General features: G+C 37.3%; 1 protein-coding gene and 1 non-coding gene across 5 annotated transcripts in view; one reads left to right on the top strand and one right to left on the bottom strand.

Annotated features, from left to right (window-relative positions):
* Positions 1 to 16,716, bottom strand: part of LOC124644555 — a 43,898-nt gene extending 27,182 nt beyond the window's left edge. For 2 of the 4 annotated variants that reach the window (XM_047184003.1, XM_047184004.1), the window contains exons 1-8: positions 16,612 to 16,713; positions 12,533 to 12,643; positions 11,861 to 12,031; positions 10,360 to 10,432; positions 9,676 to 9,827; positions 5,369 to 5,432; positions 3,536 to 3,670; positions 2,144 to 2,211 (exon numbers count right to left, since the gene is read on the bottom strand). In XM_047184003.1, coding sequence (XP_047039959.1) covers positions 2,144 to 2,211; positions 3,536 to 3,670; positions 5,369 to 5,432; positions 9,676 to 9,827; positions 10,360 to 10,432; positions 11,861 to 12,031; positions 12,533 to 12,642 — 773 coding nt within the window. In that variant the 5' untranslated portion in view covers position 12,643; positions 16,612 to 16,713. Of the gene's footprint in view, positions 1 to 2,143; positions 2,212 to 3,535; positions 3,671 to 5,368; positions 5,433 to 6,381; positions 6,594 to 9,675; positions 9,828 to 10,359; positions 10,433 to 11,860; positions 12,032 to 12,532; positions 12,644 to 16,611 lie in introns of those variants that run through there. The other 2 variants (XM_047184001.1, XM_047184002.1) reach the window with 2 other exon arrangements.
* On the top strand, positions 1,513 to 1,585 carry Trnav-uac. Its single transcript has one exon. It is a non-coding gene; the product is annotated as a tRNA-Val (tRNA).
* Positions 16,717 to 18,271: the final 1,555 nt, after the last annotated feature.

The following is an 18,271-nucleotide window of genomic DNA, read 5'->3' as shown; positions in this document are numbered from 1 at the left end:
GAGGCTTTGACAAAAAAACAAAAAAGAGTTGAGATTTTAAATTGAAGCTTTATATAAATAAGTTACCTCTCATAAATAAATAAATGAATCTATGTCCTAGCTAAATCGTGAACATGTCTATACTTTTTCACTGATTTAATAAAGAGGAAACATTCTTTTAATTGTTGGGACCCAAAGGCTCTGAAACTACTGAACTGAGTGCCTAGTGCGAGTTTTGCAAGTTAACTTTCTCGATGCGTAAATTATCATACAACTTAATTACGTAGTATTAATTTTTGACATGTTTATTTCATAAAGGCTGTCATCGGAACTTGATCGTACTATAAACGCGCTCACTTGCGAAATAGTAAACGTCATTATCCGGAAAAAAGAATGAACGTGCTATATTCTAATCATGACATGTAGCATACGACTCTTTACTTCAGCCAAGTTATAATTACGTATCGAGCGCGTATACTTACAAAACTCGGAATCAGCACTCTGATTCGAAAAATTATTTCACTGTTGGAAAACAGTGAGATAATAAATAGCTTTCCAGCTAGCTAGACTGTCCCCAAGTAACGAAGGCTACATTTTTTTAAGGGATTGTTCACACCAAACGTATTGTCCGCCGCTGACTGTGAGTATACTCACTGTCTGCCCCAGTGTGAACGTCGACTCAATCTGCAGTACCCGTACTCACCAAGCCGACAATAAGCTATAGCGTACGATGCGCTACACGTGTGAACAAAAGAATAGGCTCGTGTAGGTTCACACTAGATGCGTACGCTGAGCGGCTGACTATTCTACACATAAAAGAGTTCAGTATTTGAACCCCCCAATCTTCATACATAACAGATGCTATGTCTTCCCAAGCGCATCTTCGTAAGTTTCTATCACTAAATTCTTCTGAATTCGCATTCCAAATACATTCTCTAGAATGTACTTCTGCAATAAACTTTTCGGTGTCGAACATCGCGAGGTGTCACGTGTCACGTCTGTCCTCATTGAAGTTTGTTTCTCGAGTGTATTGCGGCCGAGGCGCGCGGCGGTGCGGGCGCGGCGGAGCGGCGCTATTCGGCAACTGCGTCCGCGTAGCCAATCCGCGTCCGCCGTGCATAGTCGCGTAGTAAAATAACCGGCCACTGAGAGTCAGCGACAACAGACGACGTAATAGCGTATAGTCGGTTCGGTGTGAACGACAATTTCAATATATATGGAAAAGCAATAAACTGCGTAACGCGCGCTCACAGTCAGCGGCCGACAATACGTTTGGTCTGAACGATGCCTAAAAGTACGGAAAAATGTTTCCTCAGGACGCGGGTGAAACCGCAGGAAACAGATAATATTTACTGCTTATCACAATTAGGTAAGGAACAGAAATATTATTATATTTACAAAAGACTTAAACTGCGATATGTAGATGATAGGTAATGAGTAAAAAATATAAAATAAAAGATTTTTCAGGAATAACGTTGTTCTTTCGACAAAACGAAAAGATACTGATGCTGAATTTCAGCTGCGTTCACAACTGGTTCCGTGGTGTAGTGGTTATCACATCTGCTTTACACGCAGAAGGCCGCCAGTTCGATCCTGGCCGGAATCATATCTTTTTGGCAGTGAATATATTTTTACAAATCAATTTTTTAATAGAAAAGTATATAAAACCCAGATAAGATCACATACCAATAATGTTATATTTAGGACCAATTTTTCAATCTTCAATTACCTTATGTTAGAAATAAATATAGCAGTACAAATTGTCTATTTAAAAAAACCATTAAAACTACGAATATATTCTCCAGATAAAAGTTCTCAGTCGATTGAAATGTCGGCCCTTAATAATTATATCACTACCAACATGTAAAGAAAGTAATGAGCATGAATGGATAATAGTGAAGTGACAACCAAAGAAAAGATGGATGGGTTGTGTGAAAGTCAAAACGACTAGAAATAATGTTACTTGTGAGATGATGGCAGATAGAAGAGTATGGAAGAAGATAATGATCCCAAATAATAAATAGTGATTGAACTAATTCAAGTTTCAGTAAATTAACATAAGTTATGACAATGAAACATTTTGACGTCTATAACACTGAATTGAATGAAAATAGCAATATGAACTCAGTGGAAATAAGATAACTACAATTATAAAACTACTGACCGGTCATTGACATTCCGGACTACAATCTTCCCATCGGGTAGAATGCACCTGTTGCTCATTTGCGCCATCTAAAAGATGAAAAAAAAAATGTCTGTTTTAGGCCTTGTAATAAGTTAACATGTTCAGAGTGATTCGCAAATTCAGCGAAATCGAAAAATGATGGATATTCAATCTTTGCTACCTATATAAATATTAAAAGCTGAAGAGTTCTGTTTCAAAACCTTAGTCTCAGAAACTATTGGACCCAGCCATTTTACTATAAGCAACTTTTACCCCAGTGCGCGAATTGCGCGCAGAGTGCTTAGTGCGAGTTTTCGTGAATTTTTTTACGGACTCACATGAGAGCGCGTATACTAAGATTTGTATGGAACAAAAACAGCTCCACCTAGTGTCAAAAATTGGAACCTGTTTTTGTTCCATACAAACAGTGTTGCCAACAGTTGTAGAAGCTTACCACCAGAGTCAACTTTTAAAACCACCAGAAAACCACTAACAAAAATTTATCCCACACTTAAAATCACCAAATTCACCACTAAAAAAATATTGTTTATATTTTATTGTAACCTAAAACAATTTAATCATCCAAAGATGTAACTCGGCAACGATAGAAAATTAAAACAGACAAAGCATTACATCTGTTTAGCAATTCATCCGACCCGATCCGAATCCTTCACAAATTATAATCGGCGTAGTAGTTTCACAAATTGTTTAGTTACGCATTTGACCAATGAATGAGTACTTAATATAATTATATAGTAGTCGTTCACCTTTTTGTTTTGTAGATGCTTTTTTGACATTCCGTGAGACTTCAAATCTCCATAGTAACTCCTTAAAGTTGTACCACAAAACTTACATTTCGCTACTTGACCCGCAGTACTTTCAACATTTCGCCACTAAATAGGGGACTTAAACCACCAGTATTAGTGGAAAATCCACTAAGTTGGCAACACTGCATACAAATCTTAGTATACGCGCTCTCATGTGAGTCCGTAAAAAAATTCACGAAAACTCGCACTAAGCACTCAGGATGCGAGTGAAACCGCTGGTGAAAGCTGGTACAAAGTTAAATAGTTATGTATGTGAATGGAGTGGTCAGATAATCTGAAATAGGTTGCGGGTAGGTAGACCTGGTAGTGCCTCAGATTAACGCATACAAACCTCTTCAGCTTTATATCTATTTATTATTATTTCTGAAACATTACATTATTTTTAAATAAATTAAATCTATACTAACATAAAAAAGAAACAAAACTAATAAAGGGCGTCGAAAAGTTTGTCACCCGGCAGTGTTCCCAAAAGGCTCGCTGCATTGCCAAGTTGACTGGTAATGCTTAATCGTTGGGCGAAATAAAAGCAATTTATTACTACCGTTCACATTGTACAGTAACTTACCGGCCGCCTCTCAGCCTGCTTGAGGAGTATGACGCGTTGCTTGCACTGCAGCTGTTCTTCGCGCACCTTCAGCTGCTCAAGCTTCAGACTTTCTAACTCCAAGTGGAGGTTCGGGTCCAGGATATCGGAGAATCCCTGGAAATTGGCAAAGTTTGTATTAGAAAGGTTTTTTTTTTATCATTAGTGTATAGTAAGTTCAACTCAGTCGTGCGCGCGGCCCTATGTGTGGGTAACCCTTGTACATATACAGTGACTTTGTGTGCGTGACAAGAGGTACAGTCGGGTACAAATACAGTTATTTAGGGGTTGTATACGGCTGTTTAAAGTACAGTTATTACGTAATTTAGTTTATTTATTTATAATGATTCTGTATCGCTACTTGAAAAATCAAATGATGAATTTTCGGATTCGCTACTTTCACCAATGTTAATTATAAATTCTGACTCCATGTCAAAATGGCTATAGTATTCTTCTTTTTTCTTTTGTACATGTCGACAAGTATTACCCAACATCCCTTCATCAATTTGACTTAAACGTTCATTTATGAGTTTCATTATTTCCGTCTTATTTTGGTCGACATTATGCGAAGCAATATAATTTTTTAAAATTCCCCACACATTTTGTTTCCATTATTATACTAAATTATAGGTCTTTTACATTCTTAGTCCACACATTTATTTATTGTCCGCGTACCCCGAGCTAGAAAATATGTAAGGAGTATTTAATTCATCTTAGATATTTCACTTCATTTATTTCTTAGATACTGTCAATGTCAATTTGAAAAGCCGTATGAGAAAATAATGATAAACTGTAAAATGTAATAATAAAAAGCTTTGAATGTTGTTTCATTTTTTTGAAACGCTACCTGACTCCTTAAAACATTTTCTCCGTGAAGAACTAGACATTTTCGTAAACGACTGTACCCATAACAAAAAGCGATGAGAACACGTCATGCTCGGACGACGTCACTGTCACACGAATGAAAGTTGTATATTTACAAGCCGACGCACACATAGGGCCGCGCGCAAATCTGAGTTGAACTATCTATAGTAGATATTCCTTTGTAATGCTTAGCTTACAAATGGTAAAGATAGATTAAGATTTAATGTGGTTAAAAAAAATCACCAAATCCACAGTATAACAAAGAAGAAATTTTTTGTTGATTTGTACCCTAAAGCTTCGAAAACTACTGAACCGATAAAAAAAAAAAAATAATAATAATGTTTATTGACAAAAGTAACCTTACATAGCTCTGACATTGTCGTTGAGCCACAAACTAAGCGCAGCTTGTATCTTGTGGCTCCGAGTGCGATAATTAGTCTTAATAGTACAAAGTTACATAGTGTCTTTGTAGTTATAGGGAAGGACTTAAATTTAGGTACATATCGAAATTAAATAAAACTGGGTAAAGTATTCGGGCTTATTTGCTAGTTTAGAGTGTGTGTGAGAGAGTGCGTGATGTAGTGTGTGTGTGTGTGGTGAGAGTGTGTGGCGTGTTAAGTCAGTGTGAGAGTGTCAGTGTTGATGGTGACGGTGAGTTTACGCTACAACACAGCTTCAGTTTCTGTATATGACAGTTTTAGGAGGGCTGCTGTTAATTTCTTTTTACACATTTTAAATGTACAGTCCCTTAGGTTACGAATCCTGTTGACTTTGTTGTATGTGTTTGGATGCGAGAATGTTATACAACGTCAATAATTTGAAACATTATTTCACTGTTGGAAACCTACACTATCTGTGATGAACATGGGCTATATGTTATCACAGTGCATGAAGAAGTTCCCCAGGGGACACGGATGAACTGTGGGAAAAAAACTAGTTCCTTATACTTACATAGTCATCCTCGATCAATAACTCGTCCATATTGTTTTCTCCGTTGGGAATGTCCTCTTGTACTCTGAAACAAACGCAATATTATGAAATTATATAATTTAGTAGAAAACTGACACCCAGGCAGTCTTAACAAGGGGTTACGAGGGGTAACATGGGTTGCTTAACTGGGTTGAGAAGGTTGTATAGGCAGTCCCTCCATGTGGCACACTGGTACTCAGCTGCATACACTTACACTACAAACTGATGTTAACATAGTCACAAAGATGCTCAGCAGTTAATTGGTTGAACACACTAAATCTTAACTATTCGCAAAAACACACTTACCTACTTATCATGATATTAAAAAGACAAGACATACTATTTTCTGAAAAACACCAAACAAAAGATGGAATACATAGGTTCAATCAATGATTATCTTAGAACACATTATCACATTGATGACATCAGAAATAGTTATTATATTCAAGCCATGTGCTCTTCATACAAATCTACCTAAAACAGCAACCTACACAAACAATGCTTGTTTTTGTCTAAATTGAAATGCTTTCCTAAGACAATTAGAATAGGTACTTGCTGAAACCAGACACCAAAAAACTTACGAAAAACGCTGTTAAATAAATCCGGTCAGTGGGTCGTCTGATCTGTATAATATTTCGAGTAAAATTAAATCGAAATGTGACCGGCAATGAGGGTAGGTACCTTTCGACTAAATTATTGCAAAAACTTACAACATATTTTAAGAGACAAGGTAGAAGTATATTGCCTACATTCATACTAAGTAAATTATATGAAATTAAGAGAGTTATCGGGCATAATTTATGTAAAACAAGGTTTTTATTGAACTTACAAAGTAGTATGTACTTTAACACACTCCGATGTCGAACTATCGTACACGAACATTTCTAACGACAGACAACTTTGTTATGGCGACGAGATAAAGAAATACAATAGTCAGATTGTTATTTCTTGTTAGTGCGATATGTTTTAATTAATTAAACAGTGTATCAACTTACTGTTCGTCTTGCTGCATCGACGAAAAATACTTTCTCAGTAACATGGCGACCAAGATCGCGAAATACGACAAATTTATAACAAAAACGTCAAGTACTTAACCAAACTATATAACTATTTGCTAATTATTGATATTTTAATGACTTTGACCATATAATTTGCCCAAAAAACACGAATTTTGAACGCACAAGTTCACTCACGTTCGCTCGAAAAACTTTTTGCCTCCATTATGAAAATGGCTGCCTTGTCCAATCAGAGAGTAGAATTTCCGTATCATACTGACGCGTGATTGGTAGATTCAATTTGAAATAAGCCAATGGGAAGCAGGTTTTTGAAAATAAGCCCTTTGATTGGTCGATGTATCTTTTTCACGAGGTGATCTTCTGATTTGGATCAAAGGTTATTCAGCTCTTTTTTTTTTATTCAGCCTTACTTTCCAGAGTTCTGTAAATTATTTTACGATTGACTATGTAACAATTAGCTCTCGAGTCTCATATACGTTACACTATAGTTCGGCCATTCAGAGAATGCGTTCCTGACACGTCGCGATTGAACTGACGACGTAACTTTGCAATGGCGTTGCAGTTACGATAAAAATATTTTTGCTGGTTGTTTACCGTTTTAACAATTGAGGAGCATTAAAACAACATTATTATATCAATAATCAATGAATGTTATAATTTTGTGCCAAACTGAGTGTCAAATAACTTGGTAAACAATATTTTTCTAAATCTATACTGCGCTATTACAAGGTTATGTCAGCGGTTTATATTTTGTAGTGCTGTGCTAAAAATAACAGGCAAGTATCGTAATCTGTTCTTATACAGTTATAATATAAAATAATACGTTTTGATTTTCTTTTTAAGAATTGGAAAATAATGGACTATAAGACTTAATTATAACGTTTATGAAATATAAAAATAAAACTATGACCAAACCGCATTTTTATACTTAGATTAAAAATGGTAACCCCAAATGGCGTTATGGGCCGCCATTTTGTGACGCTAAAACAGTCGTCCGTTGTCGTTTCGTGCGCATAGACCACGTTTTTCAAGTGTTTTCGATCTGTTTTTATTTGATTACCCGGCTTTTGTTAGACCGAGATATCAGGATTGATTCTGTTATTGATAATAATATAATTATACATGTAGGCGAAGATGATGATGAAGACACCACCTCCTCAAGCAAATCGGAGTCTGATTAATATTCTGTTCGCACATTCAATTCAATGTACTTGTAACAAAGAATAAATAAAACAATTTTATTATATGAATATTACCTTTTTTTGGTTTCCACTTAAATAACTAAAATATAAAACAAATGATTCCGCCAATTTAAAACGAAAATAATCTTAAAATAATGCGGCGGTTCATTTTGAAGGAACGGTAACGAACTCAGTGTTATGTTGTGCCCATCACTAGTCGTGACTAACTGATAGGTGTCAGGAACGCATTCTCTGAACGGCCGAAGTATAAAAAGTTTATTTACCGATTACCAAAACTCAGGAGGCAGGTTGTCTAGCCGACGGTGTCTTTTCGTAACTTTTTCATGAATATCTTGAGTCCTTAGTTATTTTGGGTAAACAAGCTTTAGTTACACTACTTATATATTACTCAAGAATAGCTGAACCGGCTGAACAGTTAAAGCGGAAAATTAGAGAGTAGGTACGACATAGGATAGTTTTTGTCACCGTCCGGCTACGGGAAGCAGTTGTCAGGATGTGGGTGAAACCGCGAGCCCAAGCTAGTACGAAATAAAATAATAACAGACACTTTAAACCTTTTTATTTAATTGATAAGAGGAAGTTCAAATGCATTGAACTGACTATACAGTTACCGCTCTCATCATCTCCCGAGCCTTTTCCCAACTATGTTGGGGTCGGCTTCCAGTCTAAGCGAATGCAGCCGAGTACCAATGTTTTACAAGGAGCAACTGCCTATCTGAGCTCTTCAACTCAGTTACCAGGACAACCCAGCACCCCTTGGTAACTGTTGTACACGACTTTGGAATCTTGCTACAGCTGGCAACTTTGCTGCTCTCCTAGCTTACAGCAAGCTCGTTTTATATTCCAGTGTTCGCAAGTTTTTTTACTCTTACTCCGTCTTTTATGGCCAGCATAACTGCACCTTGGTATTTTGGAGAACACTAAGGCCTCATTTACGGTGGCGTCTCGCGGCGCGTCGAACGTTTTTTCGGGGTGCCCGCGGCGAGTCCTCTAGCGTGTGGCGAAGCATGCGGCGGGCAACGCGGCGGCGCACGCTCGCCTCGATCAAATCTAAATAAATAAGACTGACAGAAGATTCCGCCTTGGACATAGCTGCATCGAGAATTGCCGCTGCGTGCGCCGCCGCGTGGGACGCGTCGGTGCCATCCGCGGGCTCGGCCGCAAAAAACCCCCTCATTCAAACAAACGCGTTTAAAATCGCTTTTCCTTAAACGCACACATGCAACGCCATATATTTGAATTCAGTGCGGGCTGCGCTGCCCAACGCAACGCGCGACGCCCCGCGTCTCCGTAAATGAGGCCTTACCTCTACAATAGCAAAATATTCTACCAACCTAGAAGTCCGGCTGCGGCTGGCAACACTGCCGCTTTCTATTCTATCTATGTTGCTCAAGCTCGCTCTATCGCTCCTGTCTCTTACTGCTGGTAACACCTTGCCATTTTTTTACCCTGACTTACCTGTAGAACATAAAATAATCTACCAACCTAGTAGTCCGGCTGCGGCTGGCAACACTGCCGCTCTCCTCTCCATCTCTGTTGCTCAGGCTCGCTCTATCGCTCCTGTCTCTAGACGCGTTCGTGTCCCTGTCTTGCCATATTTTACCTAAACTAGCAATATAAAAATTCTACCAACCTAGAAGTCCGGCTGCGGCTGGCAACACTGCCGCTCTCCTCTCTATCTCTGTTGCTCAGGCTCGCTCTATCGCTCCTGTCTCTGGACGCGTTCATGTGTCTTTCCTGTCATATTTTACCTAAACTAGCAATATAAAAATTCTACCAACCTAGAAGTCCGGCTGCGGCTGGCAACACTGCCGCTCTCCTCTCTGTCGCTCAGACTCGCCCTATCACTTCTGTCTCTAGACGCGTTCGTGTTCCTATCTTATCATTAGTTTACCCCTACTTCAACAAAAAATTCTACCAACCTAGAAGTCCGGCTGCGGCTGGCAACACTGCCGCTCTCCTCTCTCGTCTCTGTAGCTGAGGCTCGCTCTGTCGCTCCTGTCTCTGGACGAGTTCATGTGTCTTTCATGTCATATTTTACCTAAACTAGCAATAAAATAATTCTACCAACCTAGAAGTCCGACTGCGGCTAGCAACACTCCCGCTCTCCTCTCTGTCTCTGTTACTCAGGCTTGCTCTATCGCTCCTGTCTCGAGACGCGTTCGTGTTCCTGTCTTGCCAGTTCCGACTGGGTCTACTTTCTACTGCAGGCGTTGCCTTACTCTGTGACAATAAATTGGAAATATACTAATATTATAAAGGCGAAATTGAAACATGCATGCTTATATTTCTTATTATTTATCATTATTAATTCAAAGGGATTTTGATGAAACTTGGCAATAAAACATTTAATATAGCTCGTATATTAAAATAATTGCCTCGTTTAGTCTAGCTGTCGCAAGCACGGCTGTTATGCAAGAGGTCTCGAATTCGATACTCGAGTCGATGTCGGGCCGAAATCGCTTTGTGAGTTTTAGATCCTTTCGCAAAGCAACCTGGAGTATGGAAGTTGGTGATAGATATGGCCGTGCATTGGAGGGCTTGTAAATGTCGGTCCTGCTTGTGATCTCTCTCCAATGGTTTACAATTTCCGTCTCGTCAGGCTATGAGAGTGAAGGAATAGTGAGTGCACCTGTGTCCAAGCAAATACTTGTGCATTTTAATATGTCCTGCGCAGCTGGCTGATCTCCTTAGAGTGAACAGCCACTGTGGCCTGTTACTTTAGTAGGATATACTGTAGTTAGTGGCAACTTACTTTATAAGCAATATTAATCTGCAACCTGAGAGGTTCAGTTCTATTCATCTTCATCATCGCCAACTTAGCTTCCCTGTAATAAGTTAAATTACATTTAGATCTGTTTTATTTATAAATATATTATTTGTTAAGTCTAAGGTATCTAATATCTGTAATTTAATGTACACTGAAAATAAAGGTTTTATTTGTTTAGTTTTAAATAAATAATGCCGGGACATTTTTCACACACAGTTGGTTAGCCCCATGGTAAGTTATTAATTAACTTGTGTTATGGGTGCTAACACAACTGATAAACTACATATATACATATTTATAAATACATATTATAACACCCAGACCACGGCCAACAAGCATGCTCATCACACAAATGTCGACCGAACCTAGAATCGAACCCAGGACCTCAGGTTCGACAGTCCGGCATGGTGACCATTGCGCCATCGAGGTCGAGTTTTATTTCTGATACTAATTGCTGAACTATGTAGTTGACTAGCTCGCGCCGGCTACTTCTCGCACATGGTTAAATAAAATAGTAACTTACTTAAGGCCGGCTTTACGTAAGTTTTCCGGAAATAAATTCCGTAAGTCTCAGAATTAGGAATTCAAAAACTTTTGGGGGGTTTAAGGTTTTGCGCGTCTAACTTTACATGTATATCGGGTGTGTCGTACCTAATCACATTAAATCCTATCACATATATTTTATGATATTCTATGCCGAATTGTAAAAAATGAACCTAATCCATTCAATGGTTTAGCCACAGGAGTCATTTTTCGTTTTTATAATTTACAACATCATGTGTAAAGCAGAGATAAAGTTAGTACACAACCTGTACATACAGGGTGTGAACGACACAGCCGATATGTTGCATTGGCGTCGCAATACGATAGTCTGAATGCGATAAGATCGCTAACAGCGCGTCAGCTAATTTATGTTGCCAATGTAAACTATACCTAAAGAGCAATACTTAAGGCTCATAATTGAATAACATAATTTCTCCCAAACGGGAGCAAAATGGATGTAATTTGAGATACCTTTATGCATTCTTACAGATGAAACTGACATCAGCCCTATACAAGTATTTTTTATGGGCCTTAGTTGCCTGTATTAAAGAAATATAAAAATATATCCTATCACTTATTCTGTGTATGTTGGTTAACCTGTAATTGGCGACTGTGTAAGTCCTAGTCATATCAGAAATTGTACTCTAAGCTTTATCTACATAGAAGCTGTTAGTAAGCCCTTTTTTTTTTTTAACGACGTCAAAAATCATCAAATGACCCCTTCCGCTGTGGGTTAGCAGCGGAGAGGGAGTGTCAGACTCTTACTGACTAAAAACCGTCGTGTTCCGTCATAGGCCTTTTATGTACCAGGGCCGCGGTATCTCTTTCGAACAACCCGCAGCGACGGCAGAACAACCGGCAGCCCCGGCAGAGTAAGCCCTTTAATAAACAAATATATCGATAGGATACTGGGAACGGTCTTAAATCTATGTACATGACTTACCCAGGAGTCTCATATTTGACCAAACCATAGCTCTTCTGCGGGTCCCTGCTCAGAAAGACCTGGGTGAGGGTTCCAAACTTGGCAAATGCAGACCGTAGTCCTTCTTCGTTCAAGCCTTTCGGTATATTCTTTATGTAAAGTCGACAATGATCTAGCTGGCTTGCTTCACCACTGTAAAAAGTAATTTAAACAATTAATAACATTGCAGGATTGAAAAATACATTAAAATCTTCATGATTTTGTTTGTTGGCATATGTATACAATATAATATTTTAATGTATGAAAAACTAATGAAAAATATCTGTTTGACTTTTTTTGTAATAAAACAAAACAAATCTATTTTTTATTACTTTCTTGTTAGAATAACAAAAATTGAAGAAACTATTACATCATTTTTATTCTTTCTCAATCTCTCAAACATAATTCGCCTGATATGTACTCTCACTAAAACATAGATATGTACCTACTGGAAAGTTGGTTTCATATTATCATGAATAAACGCTATACTTACATATTTAATTCTGAAAGTTTAACTACATTACTGCCAAGTTTCATTAAAATCCATCCAGTAATTTAGTGTGAAGTAACGAAAATACAGTCACACATTGTTACAAACTTTCACACTTATAATATTTCTGCAATATATTTTATACATACAGGAACAAATATTACCTAGTATCCTCATCACCATATTGCGCATCAAAAATGGAGCTGTTGTAGTCTTCCCTAGTTGAGTCCCACTCGTTGCTCTGCGTGTAATTCCTTCCCCTACTCGTCATCATGCTGTACACAAAAACATAAATTATAGTAGCCGGACAATGTCATTATCATTCAGAGCTTTCATCAGCATCACCGATAGACGTCATCCCAGTAGCCCTGGCTGTTGCTGAAAACCAGCGCTGAGACTCTGTCTTGTTCGAAGTTGCAGCATTATGCTGAGCGAGGGCCGTATTGCACGCTCTAAGACGCATATTTTCTCCTTCTATTATAATTTCTGTATAATGTGTCTAATTTTAAAAGTGTGTATGCATCTCTTGTTGAATAATAAAAATTATTTTCTTTCTTCCTATTATATGCCAAGCTTTTTATCAACTATATTGGGATCAGCTTCCAGTCTAATCGGATGCAGCTTGGACTTGGACCTACTTGGAGTTACTGCCTGTCTGACCTCCACAACCCAGTTATATGGGCAAATTCAAATATTTCAACTCAAACTCAAAAATGCTTCAAATCAACAAGCAATAAGCCTAATAAAAGCTCTTTAGAAACGTGAAGCTAGTTGGTTCCAAGGAGTGGGTCTCATGGAGAAGAACCGGCAAGAAATTCTATAGGTACTCCTTTCAAAAAAGCATGTGTATACAATAGTTTTCTTACAGTACAAGTTGTTCCTGAGAAAGTATACAATAACCGTCTTACCACAAAAACTTTTTAACATCAGTTTAAGACTTGTCTAAAAAAATTTCAAATTATGACGTTGACATAAGGTTCATTTTGGAGACACATTTTTTTTAGACAAGTGTAAAACAGTTGTTAAAGTTTTTGTAGTAAGGCCATAAAAGTCTAGAAAATGGGCAACTTGATACTCCTTGGTGAGAGGAGAATGACTGTGTTAATGTTTATAAATCTCTCGGCTATGTTGACCTGTAAGGCCTACTGTTATACTAAATTCTTTATTTACTAGCATTCCCTGTTATCATATGCCTAGCCTTTTCCCTAACATATACACAGCATGATAAAACTTCTAGTTACAGAAATAGCCAGGTGTATCTCATACTCCATTTTTTAAATTTAAAACTCAGTTTAAAAATAATGACATTTAAGCATTAAGAAGATGGATCAAAATTGCCCCACGTCCTATAACAATGTGACGTATCTCAAAAAAAAGATAAAAATGTTTAAAAAAATATGGCATACTCTCCAATTCATTTTTTTTACACCTTCATACGAAAAAAATGCTTTAAAAATTGTTCAGGCGCTGTTATGAAAACGTCGTTCATAGAACTATTAATGGACTATTTTATTAAATTAATTTTTTGTTTGATAGAGTATACCTCACAGGTGGTCCCATAATCATCAGGTCAGGATCTGATGATGGAAACCCTGAGAAATTCAGGGCAACTTTTGAAAGTTGTAGGCATGCGAAGAATAAAAACTTGACTATAAGGTGTATGTCTTATAACAATATGCAACAGTGAAGATTTGGAGCTGACCTGATGATGGAAACGAAAGAAGGTCGAGGGAACTCGACAACTGAATATGTGAACTACCTCGTGTTTGGGCTTGTATTATTTGTATTGAATAGACCTTTGCAACAGTGAAGATTTGGATCTGATCTGATGATGGAGACCAGAGAAGAGCGAGGGAACTCGACAACTGAATATGTGAACTACCTCGTGTTTGGGCTTATATTATTCGTATTGATGAGAACTTTCCATTTATGCGGATAGTGACAACTGTGCTTGTCACTGAAAAGCCAAAAATAGGAAGAAGTCGGTGGGGATATAAACTTAGGTACATCCATTAGACACCGACTTCTGAGGTAGTTTACATATTTTGTTGTCGAGTCCCCCCGACCTTCTCTGGTCTTCATCATCGGATCAGCTCCAAACCTTCACTGTTGCAAAGGTCTATTCAATACAAATAATATAAGCCCAAACACGAGGTAGTTCACATATTCAGTTGTCGAGTTCCCTCGACCTTCTTTCGTTTCCATCATCAGGTCAGCTCCAAATCTTCACTGTTGCATATTGTTATAAGACATACACCTTATAGTCAAGTTTTTATTCTTCGCATGCCTACAACTTTCAAAAGTTGCCCTGAATTTCTCAGGGTTTCCATCATCAGATCCTGACCTGATGATTATGGGACCACCTGTGAGGTATACTCTATCAAACAAAAAAACAATTTAATAAAATAGTCCATTAATAGTTCTATGAACGACGTTTTCATAACAGCGCCTGAACAATTTTTAAAGCATTTTTTTCGTATGAAGGTGTAAAAAAAATGAATTGGAGAGTATGCCATATTTTTTTAAACATTTTTATCTTTTTTTTGAGATACGTCACATTGTTATAGGACGTGGGGCAATTTTGTATGGATTGTGATCCGTCTTCTTTCTTTGTTTTATTGTATTAAGGCCTATCAAGATTTTTTACTATTACTAAGACGACTCACTGACCAAGTTCCTACTCAAATAAAGAGAGGCAAGACACTGAAGAGGTTTTAGCTCAGAGATAAAGACTGTAAGTATGTAGATCTCAGACTAACTAAAAGCCCGCAACACAAGCAATAAGCATTGGGAACAAATATAATGACCACCATAAAATGCTTTGATACCCTTAGTTTTGTAACCAGAAATATCTACTGAACACCAGAAAAATAAAGTCTAAAAATGTAATAGTACCAGCTATTTTAGTCACGACTTCACTTTAAATTGTATTCGACCACCAAATTTAGTAAATGATCACCAACTCTTGACGACCAAATTAATGTATTATTTTTGCCTAAATAAGTCACTGTGATTGCCATAAAATGTAGGCTTATTACCAAATAAAGTATTATGATGCCATATTAAGTTATGTGTCCGGCTTGCAATGCATGCGTGAGTGTCAGTATGACGAGTGACACGGGAAAATGGAATAAAATGACATATTGCACCGACCCCAAGTAAAATTGGGAACAGGGCAGGAGAAAGAAGTAGAAGAATGTGTTTCTCAATACACTCCCTCGAAAACACACTCTTATCGCACTGTTTAGTTAGAGGCATGCAATAGACAATTTTCCACCCTAGTGCAGGAAAAGGGTTCCCATAATCTTATTACATTAATTGTATCAGGCCGAACTTATTTTTTTGGAGTCAGTTTACTTAAACAGGATAGCAAGATGTAAAAACTTTGATTATCATTTTATATTAAAACGCTAGTATAATTTTGATGATCATTTACTACTTTTGGGATAACAATGATTTATTTGGACTCATTTTGCTTAAATAGGATAGCAGAATTTAAAAACTTTGGTTATAATCTTACATTAAAATGGTGGTTTAATTTTGGTGATCATTTACTATTTTTGGCTTACGCATGATTTATTTTGGAGTAATTTCACTTAAATAGGATGGAAAAGTGTTAAAACTTTGGTTATAGTTTTACATTAAAATGCGAGTTTCATTTTGGTGATCATTTACTATTTTTGTCTGCTATTTGTTACTATATCTGGTGATCAGTTAAACATAAGCCATAAGCATTTGTCAAACGAAACATTGATAGGTCAATTAAATTGAACTTGTATATTTTAATACCTTTTTATTATGGGAAATATGAGCAAAATTTACTCGGACGCCGGCAGCAAGTCACAATATGGACGCCAGGGTCTAGAAATGACTACGCAAGCTATAAATCAGTCCTGGAAATCCTAGGACTTAGTTCTCAAAACGCGCGGAAAACAAAAATTAGCATGCGTTCGCCGATCAACAAATACACGAAAAATATACATTATTAAACACCTAAGCGGTGATATTTAAATACATTAATACATAAGCTTACCACAGAAACCTTAAATTTTATTAATTATAATGTCACGTTCAAAATTTCGCACATTATTACTCAAAAGTTTTTGAAAAAGGAAACGTTGGTCACAACGTGCCCGTCAAAATTGATTCATCTCCGTTTTCCGTTTAAAGACCAAAATAAAGCTGGGATTCGATATCTTGTGCAGTTTTAACTAATTTATTATGCATATTTTCATGAACTTACCATTTATTTTCTGTAAAATTGAAAAAACAATCATCCGCCGGATAAAAAACAAAGAACTGATTTTTGATAGATAAAAAAAGTTTTCGTCAATGGTCTAGTCCTGCCTGGGAAGTTGGGAAAATATTTATAGTTGTCTATGTCTCCTTTAGGCGATTATTTTCAAGTATATCTCGTATTCACTTTTCCGTAATTTACATATGGATATTCTGTGTTTAGACAACTATAATGATGATGATCATGTATTTACTGTAAATATGATAAATAAAAAAAAAAAAAAAAAAAAAAAAAAAAAAAAAAATAGTGCTGTTTATTTAAACAATAAGTTTTATATTAATTGAGCGTTGCTACTTTTTACCTACCTACCATTTAATGGACTTCCTGTTATTATAACATGAAATTACCGTCATTAGTGGACATAAGAACCAGAGACTTCTGCCTACTGAGGGCACTAAATTCCACATTCAAATGAACGCAGTATGTTTCTGTCTTCAGGAGTTCAGAGTTCACTTATCTACATAATATGAAAAACATCCTAACCAATAACAACGAAGATAAAACCCGCTTTAATTTTGTGTACGGCTTTTTTAGTACCTAAATTTTACATACACGTGACGTCACAAACTCCCTTTCCCAACCGTTAATGCTTTATACCAGCGGTTCCCGAATTCTTTTGGCTTCGGAACCCTTTTCGTTTCACCATTTTTCGGCGGAACCTTAGCAGTAAACTAAAGACGTAAATACACTTAGGTACGGCTCGTAGCGTATGGTAGCGCACCAAATGGTTATATGGTTAGAGGCATACTCAGTATACTCAGGCGTAGCATGGCTATCTGCCACACCGGCCAGAAAACTTGACATTGTGTATTATGTGAATAGTTTTCAGTTTGAAGACAGACAAACTAAACGCAAAAAGAAATAGATTGGGTTTGTACAGGTGCGAGGCGAGCGAGCGCGATTTTTTTTAAGTAAAAGAAGAAGTTCCAAGCACCCGCTAGCATTGAAAGACCCGCTAGCATTTAGTGGTAGCCGGTAACGCGAGCGAAGCGAGCGCGATTTTTTTTTTAAGTTTAATTACCTACACAAAATAAACACTGTAAATTAATAAGGTCTCGAAAAAGTACAATATCCACACAAAAAAGCAAATGCAAATGAATAAGAAGCAAGCTAGCGAAGAAAGCGCTATTGCTTTTTTTGATTCAGAGGGATAAAAAATAAACATCAAGGGAAACCTCGACGGAAGAGCGCGAAATTTTTTCGGTGTTGGTTACCTAAGCAATTAAACGAACATAAAAACATCACTTGTACCATGGAGTCGCGAGCGAAGCGTGCGCGAAATTTTCGGATTCGCGGAGGTACAAAAATTGAAAATAATGTCACACTTTGATTCATGGTAAAAATAGACACTGCAAATACTCGTATGCCGTGTCATTTCACGTCCTAACAAATGTATGAAAACGTATAATCTTGGCGATGAAATAAGCCCAAAAAAATTTGGTGATTTTTGGCCGGCTCGCTACCTACTTTACCGATTGCCAAAGACCTGGAGGTATTAAGTTAATCTAGAATTTGTAAAAAACTGAATCAAATTATCTGCTGCCGTGGCCTTCCCCCGCCACTTGTCGCGAACTTACACTCCCGAGTGGTACCCACCTACATGGTG

The sequence above is a fragment of the Helicoverpa zea genome, chromosome 30, assembly GCF_022581195.2.
Source record: "Helicoverpa zea isolate HzStark_Cry1AcR chromosome 30, ilHelZeax1.1, whole genome shotgun sequence".
Taxonomy (NCBI): Eukaryota; Metazoa; Arthropoda; class Insecta; order Lepidoptera; family Noctuidae; genus Helicoverpa; species Helicoverpa zea.
Note: the sequence above shows the minus strand (reverse complement) of the source record. Positions and strands in the feature narration are given on the sequence as shown.